This window comes from Buceros rhinoceros, unplaced genomic scaffold (assembly GCF_000710305.1).
Source record: "Buceros rhinoceros silvestris isolate BGI_N320 unplaced genomic scaffold, ASM71030v1 scaffold13390, whole genome shotgun sequence".
NCBI classification, from domain to species: domain Eukaryota; kingdom Metazoa; phylum Chordata; class Aves; order Bucerotiformes; family Bucerotidae; genus Buceros; species Buceros rhinoceros.
In genome coordinates, this window is record NW_010387969.1 from 49064 (window position 1) to 60479 (window position 11416).

The 11416-nt window shown below is 36.6% G+C and overlaps 1 protein-coding gene across 1 annotated transcript in view; it reads left to right on the top strand.

The window, feature by feature from the left end:
- The window catches only part of MYOF (myoferlin), a 70615-nt gene that overhangs the window by 45810 nt on the left and 13389 nt on the right, over nucleotides 1-11416 (top strand). Inside the window, exons 29-39 of the mRNA XM_010141953.1 lie at nucleotides 1-106; nucleotides 2051-2193; nucleotides 2489-2665; nucleotides 3509-3620; nucleotides 4911-4988; nucleotides 6804-6985; nucleotides 7079-7237; nucleotides 7399-7497; nucleotides 7798-7959; nucleotides 8486-8651; nucleotides 9303-9379. The exon at nucleotides 1-106 is cut by the window's left edge and continues 1 nt beyond it. Of these exons, the coding sequence (XP_010140255.1) occupies nucleotides 1-106; nucleotides 2051-2193; nucleotides 2489-2665; nucleotides 3509-3620; nucleotides 4911-4988; nucleotides 6804-6985; nucleotides 7079-7237; nucleotides 7399-7497; nucleotides 7798-7959; nucleotides 8486-8651; nucleotides 9303-9379 (1461 nt within the window). The remainder of the gene's footprint in view (nucleotides 107-2050; nucleotides 2194-2488; nucleotides 2666-3508; nucleotides 3621-4910; nucleotides 4989-6803; nucleotides 6986-7078; nucleotides 7238-7398; nucleotides 7498-7797; nucleotides 7960-8485; nucleotides 8652-9302; nucleotides 9380-11416) is intronic.

Consider the following 11416-nt stretch of genomic DNA (forward strand, 5'->3'; position numbering starts at 1 on the left):
AATGGAGACAAAGCTCCACCGCCACGTGAGTTCACGTGTCCTGTTGGATGGATGTGGGAAGATGATGCTTGGAAATCTGATTTAAATCGAGCAGTGGATGAGCACGGTAAAATTTCCTGGTTACCTACTGATCATTAGGACAATCTGTCATAGTCTATACTGAAGGAGGACGCATGTCAGGACTGTAGCAATGTCCTGAGCATGAAAGTGGTTAAACTACAGAAAAATGTCCAGGAAATATATGGATAACAGTTGCTTAAGGATAAAATGAGATCAAGAAAGTGTTCACTGTCTGCATCTGTTTCTATCTATTGTTTCTATGAGGCACCAGAGCAGGTTGTCCAGAGAAGTTCTGGGTGCCCCCTCCCTGGAAGTTTTCAAGGCCAGGTTGAGCAACCTGACCTAGTGGAAGGTGTCTCTGCCAAAGTCTGGCATGTTGGAATTAGATGATCTTTAAGGTCTCTTCCAACACAAACCATTCCATGATACTGTGTTTCTATTTCCATTTTAATTACTGATCCATCAACCTCACTGTTCTCTTGAGCCCATTTAGATCAAAAGGGACCATTATTTTGAATGGTATATGTAGTAAATGCATTTGTAAGTGCCTACTAGAGGGAGAATCACATAAGCTAGGAAGCTGTACATTGGTGTTAACTGCAGCAGCAGACGACTCTTTTAAGCTAAAAGTTTGACAAATCAAAAAAAATTAAGGCTAATGCAAACAACTATCTACTAACATGAGAAGTTCCAGTTGGGAAAAGTGTGTATATAAACAGTGTACTTGGAAGTACAACCTATCCTTGTTTGAAATAAGTTTCCAAAACATTTTTCCTAAGTCCAGTGCTAATGCAGTCCAAAGGTTAGGACTGGCCTGTGAGATGTGGATGAGTAGCAGTAATTGGGTATCTTTTAAGAGAAGTTAGAAGCTTGAGACATGAAGCCTCTGTAACTGCAACAAGAATATGTGGCAAATCCAGATTTGGATCTATCTGGTAATTTCACTGGGAGCCTTTAGCCAAGTGACGAGCCACCCAGCAATGCTAAGAGGTGAATCATGTCTGGGGAACAAAGGAAGTTGGGACTGTGGTCACACACCACACAAGTGGTGAAGGATTCCTTTACTGTTGAGAGCAGAAAAACTGCACTGAATTTGTGTAGGAAGGGAGCCATGCAAGACTGATCAGGATGAAATCTTAACGGTATGCCACTGATTATTAAGTAAGTCTGAAGTGAAAAAGACAATCTCTCATAGCAAAGTATTTACAGGGCATTGATTTGATGGTTTGAAAACAAAATGAATAATAAAAGCAAAAGGGAAGGTGATAGAAAATTCTTGGGCTTTCCAGAATTTTGTAAAACTATCATAAATTTTAATTTGTTCTGGAAGAGCTGAAAGTTCTCAGATAGTTAGTGCTTTGAAATGTAAGTGAAATAAATAGCTATTTGAGTAGAAAGAAATTTTATTTAACTTAAAGAGTACTGATATCTGTGTTTACTGAAACCTCTGGTAGGAGTTTGCAGTAACGTTTTTAACGCGAGATCAATCTAAATAAAAATACGAGTCCTAGCTACCTGACAACTGAATTATAATATGCAGAGCCACAATATGGTCACAGGTTTACCAATTCTTAAATTTGTGTGATCGGAGTTCAGATAGTTCGTATTCCTTTAAAAACCAAGCTGCTGGAGTTGCAAGACTACACGTGACACTCCATTCTGGTTTAAAATTAAGGATGAGTTTTCCCAGCGGTGAAGTATGAAAATGTGATCTCAATACACCTAACGTTTTAAGAAACAAGAATGCAGAGAAAGGAACTTAAAATGTACTGTATATGTTTAACTGTTGAAATTTTTGTTGTCATATATATTATAACATCACCAAAAAATGTCATCAGTTGACCCCTAGCTATTAGGCATTTAGGGTTTGCAATATCAAATAGTCTGGTGTGACTAAAGATGCGGTACAGTGCCTCTATTTCTCATGCTTTTCTTCTTTGTATCTTGCTTGTGTTTCTGGAACTATACCAACTAATCAATTCTGGTTTAGGTTGGGAGTATGGAATTCCTATTCCTCCAGACACTAAGCCAAAGTCATGGGTTGCTGCAGAGAAAATGTACCATACACATCGACGACGACGACTGATACGGAAACGTAGGAGGGATCCAGCTCAAGCAGTAACAGCAGGAAGGGTAAGCAGGAGAGATGCAGTCAGAGATTTGCACATTGTACCACCTTCAGTTTGTTTTTTTTTTAAAAAATCCATGTGAGATTACTGATTTTAAAGAAAAGATTTAATACCAAACAAAAAAAATTAGATAAACCTTTTATGTGTTCATTATATTCCTTTTCTTGGTCTTTTTGTAAAATAATGTTTCCAGCACTGGTTTATGAGGGGATTATTTATGCCTGCCAGAGCAAGTGCTGATTTTTTTTTTTTGTTACTTTTATACAACACTGTGAATAACAAGGATTTATGTCTTCCAGGGATTGTCATCATCATATGAAGACCAAGAAGGATGGGAATACGCTTCCTTGATTGGCTGGAAATTTCACTGGAAACAACGCAGTTCTGATACTTTCCGTCGAAGACGATGGAGACGAAAAATGGCTCCCTCAGAGACACACGGTGCAGCAGCAATCTTTAAGCTTGAAGGTGCTTTGGTAAGGGATAAAGCTTCAAAAGAGTCTTTCAAAGTTCAATGTGTTAATTTACAGTAAATAAACAACTAAGTATATTAGCTATATAGGTCTCTGAAATGTTAGATTGATATATGCCTGAGGAACTAACACATTTTATATTAAGTTGTTTAAAGTCTGAAAGAGACCATTAAACTTGGAGTAGAGACTCTTGTACAACATTATTACTTTAGTTTTAGCTTATTACTTTTTTTAGCTTATTACTTTAGTTTTCAAATTATTTTTATTATGACAATACATGAGATTTAGATCAAAAGGCCAAATTACTAGATTACTTCTGTAAGTCAAGTGAAAAGATAGCTCAAGCTTTTAATGCACATAATTTAGAAGTGTTAATATCAGCACAAGAAACAACAGGCACTGAACTGGCTGCCCCTGACTGATATTTGCAGGTATAACCAACCAAACACGGGACAGGATTGCTAAGTGTGGGAGAAGCCAGAATGTCATACATCAATGTAAATTTTCCTCAAGTTTTCAGATTAACACAGCTTCTTAGACAAGCTCTGTTTGCCAAAATACAAATTGGAGCAAATAACAGTGCAGAGCAGAGGACCTGCAACCTTGTCTTCAGTAAGAGACGATAGGTAGTAGTGACTCTCCAAAAGTACGGCATTCTGGAAAGTAAGATGAAATGACTGGATCTGATTTCTGCATAACTTCAACAGCAACAAGAAATGACCTTTGAATGTGAATTAACATCTTTTAACGTATATTTACACAGGAAATGGACATTTACACTTTATCAGGTTCCTTCTAATGTTTGTGAATACAGAATAACTTTTTTTCCTACATATGTAACTTCAGGGAGCAGACACTAGTGTTGATGACGGAGAGGGGAGAAGCTCAGACAAAACCAAGGAGACAGCTACAAAGGTGTTTGGTGCCAACACACCACTTGTTTCCTGCTACTTTGACAGTAGGTTCTTTATCGATTCCTTTCTTACAAATCATGTCTGTTTCCCCTGGTCTCAAAGTGAACTGTGATTCTTTGTGTTTTACATCTAGATTCATATACCTTCTGTTATGATTATTATCTGATCCTTGTTTGGGTTCTATTTAGGCTACTAAAAGAAAAAATACAGTTAGTCATTTCAACATTTCAGCCCACTGTCACACAGACATTTTAAAATCCTGTATGGGACAGGAATTCTAAAGCTAACCATTGCAGTGCCTGAATTTTAGGCTGTCTCAAATGATGCATTTTTAGCATTAAAGGCCCTCCAGAACAATGCAGAGAGCTAAGCCGGTAAAGAAGATTTATGTACAGTTAATTTTTTGCTGTTTTAGCTAACTTAACCAGCTCAGCGCAGGTGCAGACAAATGCCTGACCCAGAGGAAGCAGTAGCTGAATTGGTAAAGTGAACAAAACTGTAACTTTGCCAACCTGGATTGGCTTTAAATGCCTTGGAATCTCTGTAAGGGGATTCACCAAAGCAGGGACTCGGAGATAAGGGCCACCAGTGTTAGTCAATAGGAAAAGAGGCCAATCCCATCCACTCCTACGACCTCAAATCCTTCTTGAGGATCTCTAACTGGAACACTTGTCTTTATTTGGACACTACAGGCCTTAATCTCCCTGCTGGAAATGGGTGCCTAAATCTTAAATCTTGTCTGAGGAAGATGATTGCAGTTTGTTTTAAATAACAACCACAACAGGAGGAAAATGGCACCTTTTCCTGCTGGAGTTCAGAGGGTTCAGCTCATTGAAGCTATGAGTAGCTCACATTTTTCTAAGGCTGAAAGGGTTAGAGCTGCTATCTTCTAAAGAGAAGCTGTAGTAACTTTGCTACACGCTGTCAGGGCGTGTCCTTTTAAGCTATTCCACCTTACCTGAGCAATTTTTTTTTTTTTCAATCTTTTAGCCAAAGAAACAGAGTTGCAATTGCAATAATTTTCTAGAGCTAACACCAAAAAAATGTGGAACTCTCAGGTCCCTGCATGTGCTCTAGTGAATATTTAAATTAAGTACAGGAATACCAGTTCTGGGTTCTCTTTGGATGAGAGTTTATGTCATTGTTTCAAACGGGGATTTTTGAATAGGATTTTTAGATCATTGTACAATGAAAAAAGCATTACTGGTTTTTGTTTTCATTTCTGCTTTGTGTTGGAATGAATGTTCTCAGGTGCTGTGTTGGTATTAGTACACTTGTCACTAGAAAAGTTCAGTTAATCTATCTATCTATTTATTTGTTTTTATTTGATACAGGAGTGTATACTTACCACCTTCGCTGTTACATCTACCAGGCAAGAAATCTCATGGCTTTAGACAAAGACAGTTTTTCAGGTATGGGGAAAAAATCCTGCTAATGGTGCAGAAAACTGCTTCTGCAATGAACTACAACTTGATTTAGCTATAGAATATCCTAAATCCTTAAGGTCTGTGCCTAGGTCCCAGCTACTGAAGCTACACCATAAAGGAAGTCTCACCTTCCTTACACATGATCAAGATTTGGTTAGTACTGCCCCAGAAGCTGCCCAAAAAGAAGTACTCTGAACATGCAGCACCTGCTGCTGCCAATGAATTGTCAGTGAGGGAATGGAATTCAAACAGGGTCTGAATTTCCCACCACCAATCCTTTCCCTATGCCTTTGCTTCTCCTTCTAACCAAAGCCTACACACAGTTCCTAAGTTGTCCTGCAGGCAGCTTGCACAAAAACAAAGAAGAAGAAAGCTGGATGGCTGTTATGTCACCAACTGTCTCTCAGTCTTCAGTATTTCATAATAATTCATTACTGAGATGAATTTGTAGAAAACTACAGTGTGTCTGACTAATAAGCCTGGCTTTTGTTTATTTATACAAGTGTACCTGTTGCCCTTTTAGTTCCAGCTCTTCGGTATTCCAACAGTGTTGTAACCATTTGGCATCTCTGTAGTCAAGCTAATTCAATATTCAAGCTATTGAGTATTTAATTCTTGGTAATTAGAATCAAAATTCCACTGGGAAGTCAGAGAGCAAATTGAAATTAGACTCTGTAACAGTGTGACTTTACACTCCCTTTAAATATGTTCAGCCAAATATAAAGATGAATGGGCAGCTCAGAATTCTTTCCCCATCAAGCTCCGTTTGCATCCATTCTCTTCTTATTTTCATTAATAATTGAGTAAGTGTAATGCATTTGTTAATTTGTTACAGAAGAAACAGAGCTATAGATATTTTAGTGCTGTTTTCTGAAACAAGGAGTGTTTGTCTACAGCTGCCTGTGTGTATTCGGTTGTACTGCAATATGTGGCATTTAAAGGCAATACAAAGAAACAATAATAAATGCCTCTGATTCGCATATGTAGAATTCAGGATAGGTACCTCAAATGCAGTCACACATAAACTAGCACATCTGCATTTTATTTTCCTCTAAATATTTATTTTCCTCTAAAACTAGTTTGAGAAGTTAGCCAAATTTTGTAAAACTGTGATTAGTACCTAGCCAGAAGCTGCTGAAACTGACCTAAAGATAACCTTTAAAATAGCCTCTAGTTCTTAGTAGTCGCAATTTGTACAGGAAACGTTAATGACCATCATCAGATACCTTCTAAAGAGCTCTTGATGATTTAAAGACCTGCCAAACTCTGGGCCCAGACCACTTTAATCATTCAGATGTTTCACAAGAAGAGGTTGCTAGAAATAAGCAGTTTGAAACCAAAGCTTGATCTGAGCAATATAGCCTGGGAGAATTTGTTTGGCAAGTACTCAGAACTAGAATTATTTCTTTGTATTATTTATGAGGCTGTGATATATCAATGGAGACAACAAAACAAAGCTTCTGCAGACAATATTTAGGAGGAAATTAGTAGAGCCAGTGTTTCATTTTAGTCTTCAGGTTCTCTTTCTGATTTGCAAGATGTTTTATTATTTTGGTTTATTCCTCTTTTAATCAAGACTTGTATAGAGCGAGCGATTTAGTAATCAAATGGAATTTGCCATGTTGAATGTAAATTATGTGTATGGGCTTTTGTTTTGTTTAGAATGCCTTATAGAACTGGCAATGACAGAAGAAAAATAACATACTCTATTTGATAAAAATTGTGTTTGTCTACCTTATGGCTTGATGGAGTTTTATTTGTCTGTAACTCTATGCTTTTAATCTTTGTATGATATTTCAGATCCGTATGCTCATGTTTCTTTCCTCCATCAAAGCAAAACAACTGAGATCATTCATTCAACTCTAAATCCTACATGGGACCAAACTCTCATATTTAATGAAATTGAGATCTATGGGGACCCACAGACAGTGGCCCAAAACCCACCTAATGTTGTAATTGAACTTTTTGACAGTGACCAAGTGGTAGGTGAATGCTTTTTGCCCTGATTTGTTTTGTATGTATTTCTATTAATTGAGAATAACATTAATGGCTATGATTGCTATTTTTGGTTGCAGGGTAAAGATGAATTCCTTGGAAGAAGTATTTGTTCCCCCATGGTCAAGTTAGCCCCAGAAGAGGACAACACACCAAAACTGCTCTGGTATCCTGTAACAAATAATGGCAAAGCTAGTGGAGACATTCTTTTTGCTGCAGAACTCATTTTGAGGGACAAGGTATATATTTCTTACCTGTATTTTGTGTGTGTGTGTATACAAATTATGAACAATTATATATCCTTTCACAGCAAGTCATAATGTGAAGAATTGTCACACTTGCAAGGTATTTAATTCAAGGAAGATGAGAGGACTTAATACTCATGTTTGTGTCTTAACAGGGTGGCACCAACCTTCCAATTCTTCCATCACAAAGAGCACCAAAGCTTTACATGGTACCTCAAGGAATCAGACCAGTGGTTCAACTCACTGCTGTTGAAGTATGGTTTATTCTTAAAAACTAACTGAATACAAGTACAGACATCTCATCTTCTAGATACTAAGTCTGTGTATTTGCTTCAAGAAAAAAATAATTCATAGTGAAAAATACGGGGGAGTTTTTCTTAACAGTGTTTTTGAGGGTTTTTTTGTTTCATGAGCTTTCCTAGAACCACCACCTTGAAATATTTTGCCAGTTACATTATTGAAAAGACTTAATTTCTCCTTCCTATTTTCTGAGTATCATATTAAGCATATTGATATCTCTCTCACTTTTGCTTATGTTGGATTTTATTTTACAGATTCTGGCTTGGGGGTTGCGGAACATGAAAAACTATCAACTGGCACCTGTTACATCTCCAAGTCTAGTTGTGGAGTGTGGAGGTGAAAGGGTGGAATCTGTGGTGATCAAAAACCTCAAGAAGACACCAAATTTTCCATCTTCTGTTCTCTTCATGAAAGTTGTACGTTGTAAAAAACTATATAGCAGCTATCTATAGCAAAATCAGTTATTCCATATTTTTAAAGGTCAAGGATTTGTTATGTAAGAATGAACAATAAAACTTGCACATCCTTTTTTTGATTTAACACAAATAATTTACTGAGCTGGAAAATTCTAATAAAGTTCAGGTACATGTCTGTACACTCATTGATAGATTATACAAATGTACATGCACAATCCAGTGCAGTATATATTTATATATTTCTTTGAATAGCTATCAATTTACCTGTAGATGTGTAGCTATTTTCCTACTGCTAGGATGGGAGCTGTGCAAGAGTCAAGAAAATTGAAGATTTGAGGCAATTAAAATTATTCATACTGACTTTTACTGAATCATAATATAAGGTTAGAAATTCACCATACAGCAATAGAACATAACAGTTCAATATTAAATAAATGAAATAACAGCTCTAATATAAGGGGGGGATCTTTATTCTTAATTTTCCTTCTGTTTGCATTATAAACAAACTCTAACCTTTCATTTTTAGCTTTTGCCAAAAGAGGAGTTATACAGTCCATCTCTTGTTATTAAAGTAATAGACCACAGACCATTTGGACGGAAGCCCATCGTGGGACAGTGTACTATTGATTTACTGGAAAGCTTTCGCTGTGACCCCTACACTACTAAAGAAGACATTGCACCACAACTGAAAGGTAGACAGCTGGGAAATGACAAGTTCTACTTCCTTATGAGATGCGAGACTAACCCGTCTTCAGTGTTTACTCTGCATACTGGACCAATGAATAGCCATCTCGTGCTGTGTACTTCCTTGGTGATAATGTGATCTGAAATTACTTACTTGATAATGTGATCTGAAAGAAAAAAAAATCTAACTTGGAGCATTAATTAGTGCCATATTCTGTGGAGCATAAGAGGACAGAATGCAAAGGCAACTCTGCTCTCAGAATTAGTGTGCTGGTTCCCTGAAGTTCCTCTTTAGTATCAGCTTGGAATTTAACTACCTGCAGATTACCCCTGCACTCAGTATCAAAGTACCAAAGTAATGCTCCCATATTCCAGAAAGAATGCTCTGAATACAATGTTCATATTTTCATCTATTTTTTTTGAAGTTTTACTCTTTTTAACATTCTGTATATCTGAGAAAGGATTGTGTATCCTGCACAAAAATACATTGTGTATTTTTGTCAAAAAATGGCAACTAATTGCCTTCTTTAGAGGCTCAAACATACAGCTAATTAATTATTTACATCTTGTGTAACTGTTTGGATTTCAAATCTGATGAAAACGTTTAGTAAGACATTTTTCCTACACCATATTGCCTTAATAAAATCTTTGGCTTACAGTTAGTCTGCTCTCTGCTGCACCTCGCCAGGATACTGTAATTGAAATGGAGGACACGCAGCCGCTGCTAGCAGCTCAGGTAATCTTTGAAATTTGATGCTTGACTTTCTTCTTCAGATCTGTGATTCCTGAAAAAAAAAAATCTAGACAGCAAAATTGTCAGAAACATGTGCAACCTTCTGGAAACCCAGATGGAACAAAGTTACCCTGTGATGGGAAAGCAAAAGAAATACGTTAATCATTTTAACCTCTGTTTTCATATATAAACATCAAACTGTAGCTTTTTGTGCATGGTAAAGTTTGCCCAGTAGCTTAAGAATGAATTTGCTTGATCAGTAGGTACTGAAAGCATATATAGAACATTAGCTTGTTGATCACCAATGACAGTGAGAGCAGCCTGATCTTACACAGACTGAGCGGTCGTAAATAAAGCAGCCAGCAGTAGGTGTATGCGTTGGTGGGCTCGGAATGAAAGCCACGGTAACACAGACCTTCAGCCGTTCATTCTATCGGTTGTGTCTTTGCCGCTCTTACCATGAAGTCATCCAGACCTGATACCACTGAAACAATTTTCTCTGCACTAACACTTCTCTTTCCTTTTCTGTTGTGCCTTGTGAATCTCTCTACTGCTCTGATCCTTTCAGGACCACGACAATCAATTTTATTTCCCAGGTGAAAAATAATTCATCTTGCAGAATTTTACTCTTGAGTTGAATCGTGAGTGAAGACAAATTCCAGACAGTACATTTTCAAGGGAAAATTTCCAATTATTTTAGAAGATGTTTTCATAAATTTTGGATGGCTTCTTATTTTAAAGGGAGCACAAAAGTTATGCCCTTTAATATAGTAATTTCATAGGCTCTTAATCCACAGCTTTGACGTTTCAAAAAAGCAGAATTTTTTATTTTGTTACAGAGATCCCAAAGTAAATACTACTGAATTTAAAACTTTTGAACTCTCACTGCTATTTGAATATATTATTGATTGCACTGTTCTTCTTCATAATGTATCATAATGTCATGATAATCAGACTCAAATTTAAGTTTCTCATAGACCATGTTCTTGTATTACTTTCATCATACAAATTGTCCCTAATATTTAATTAAGAACAGTCTCCAACTTTTATCTGAATTAGGCCTTCTGTTCTAATATAGATGCTTTATAGCTGATGCAGAGAATTTTTATATCCTTTAAAAATTTCAAGAAAAGATATTAAAAAAAGAAAACTTAGCTCTTTGAACTCACTGGCAAAATTGATTGAACTTGTATAGTTGACTTCAGCTCTGAGGGAAAAATTTAAATGCTATATAATGTGAAACATGACTTCTTTTAGAATTAGACATCACCCAAGCCAAATATACTGTAACACTAGATAAAGTGATAGCATCCATATGAGAGAGGAAAGAATATTCAAAACAATTCAAACTGAAATAAGTACAACTGTGGAAAGTGTGATATGCAGACAACACCCTGAGGATACAAAATGCCAAAATTTCATCAATTACATTCCAATTTCCAGTGTTTAAGCAGTATGTCAACAGCACTCAGCAAAATGGCTTCTCCAACAACTGTGCATGTATGTATGTACCAAGCTAATGCATGGAGATGGCCAGAAGGGGGGCGGATGGGGAAGAATATTAATGTGATGTGGTCACGAGGCTGTACTTCTCTTTGCAATTATTCCACTAAGAGATTTTGGAGGAGATGATGCTCATAAATCTAGCACGATTAGTTACAAATATTAAAGACTTCTGAAAGTCTTACTACTTTATGTGTACAATATGAATGAGCTATGAAAATCTCAGCTTATTGGGAATCTATGGACTAAAAGCACCAAAATCAACGGGAATTATTTAACCACACTATTAATATTTAAACTTTGTTTAAAAGTCTACTTTCTGAGAAATAATACAGTAAATAAAATTCTAACTCTAACTCTTCTAGGCATCTAATACTTCAGTGTTAGTGACTTGCAAACTTCATATATAACACTCTACAGTGAAGTCACTGGGTGCATGAAAAAAAGGACCGTACCTGTTACGTGATCTTTACCCTGTGAACATTTCACTCCAAAATCTCAAATTTATCAGATGCCATTTTACTTTGTCTTTCGGCA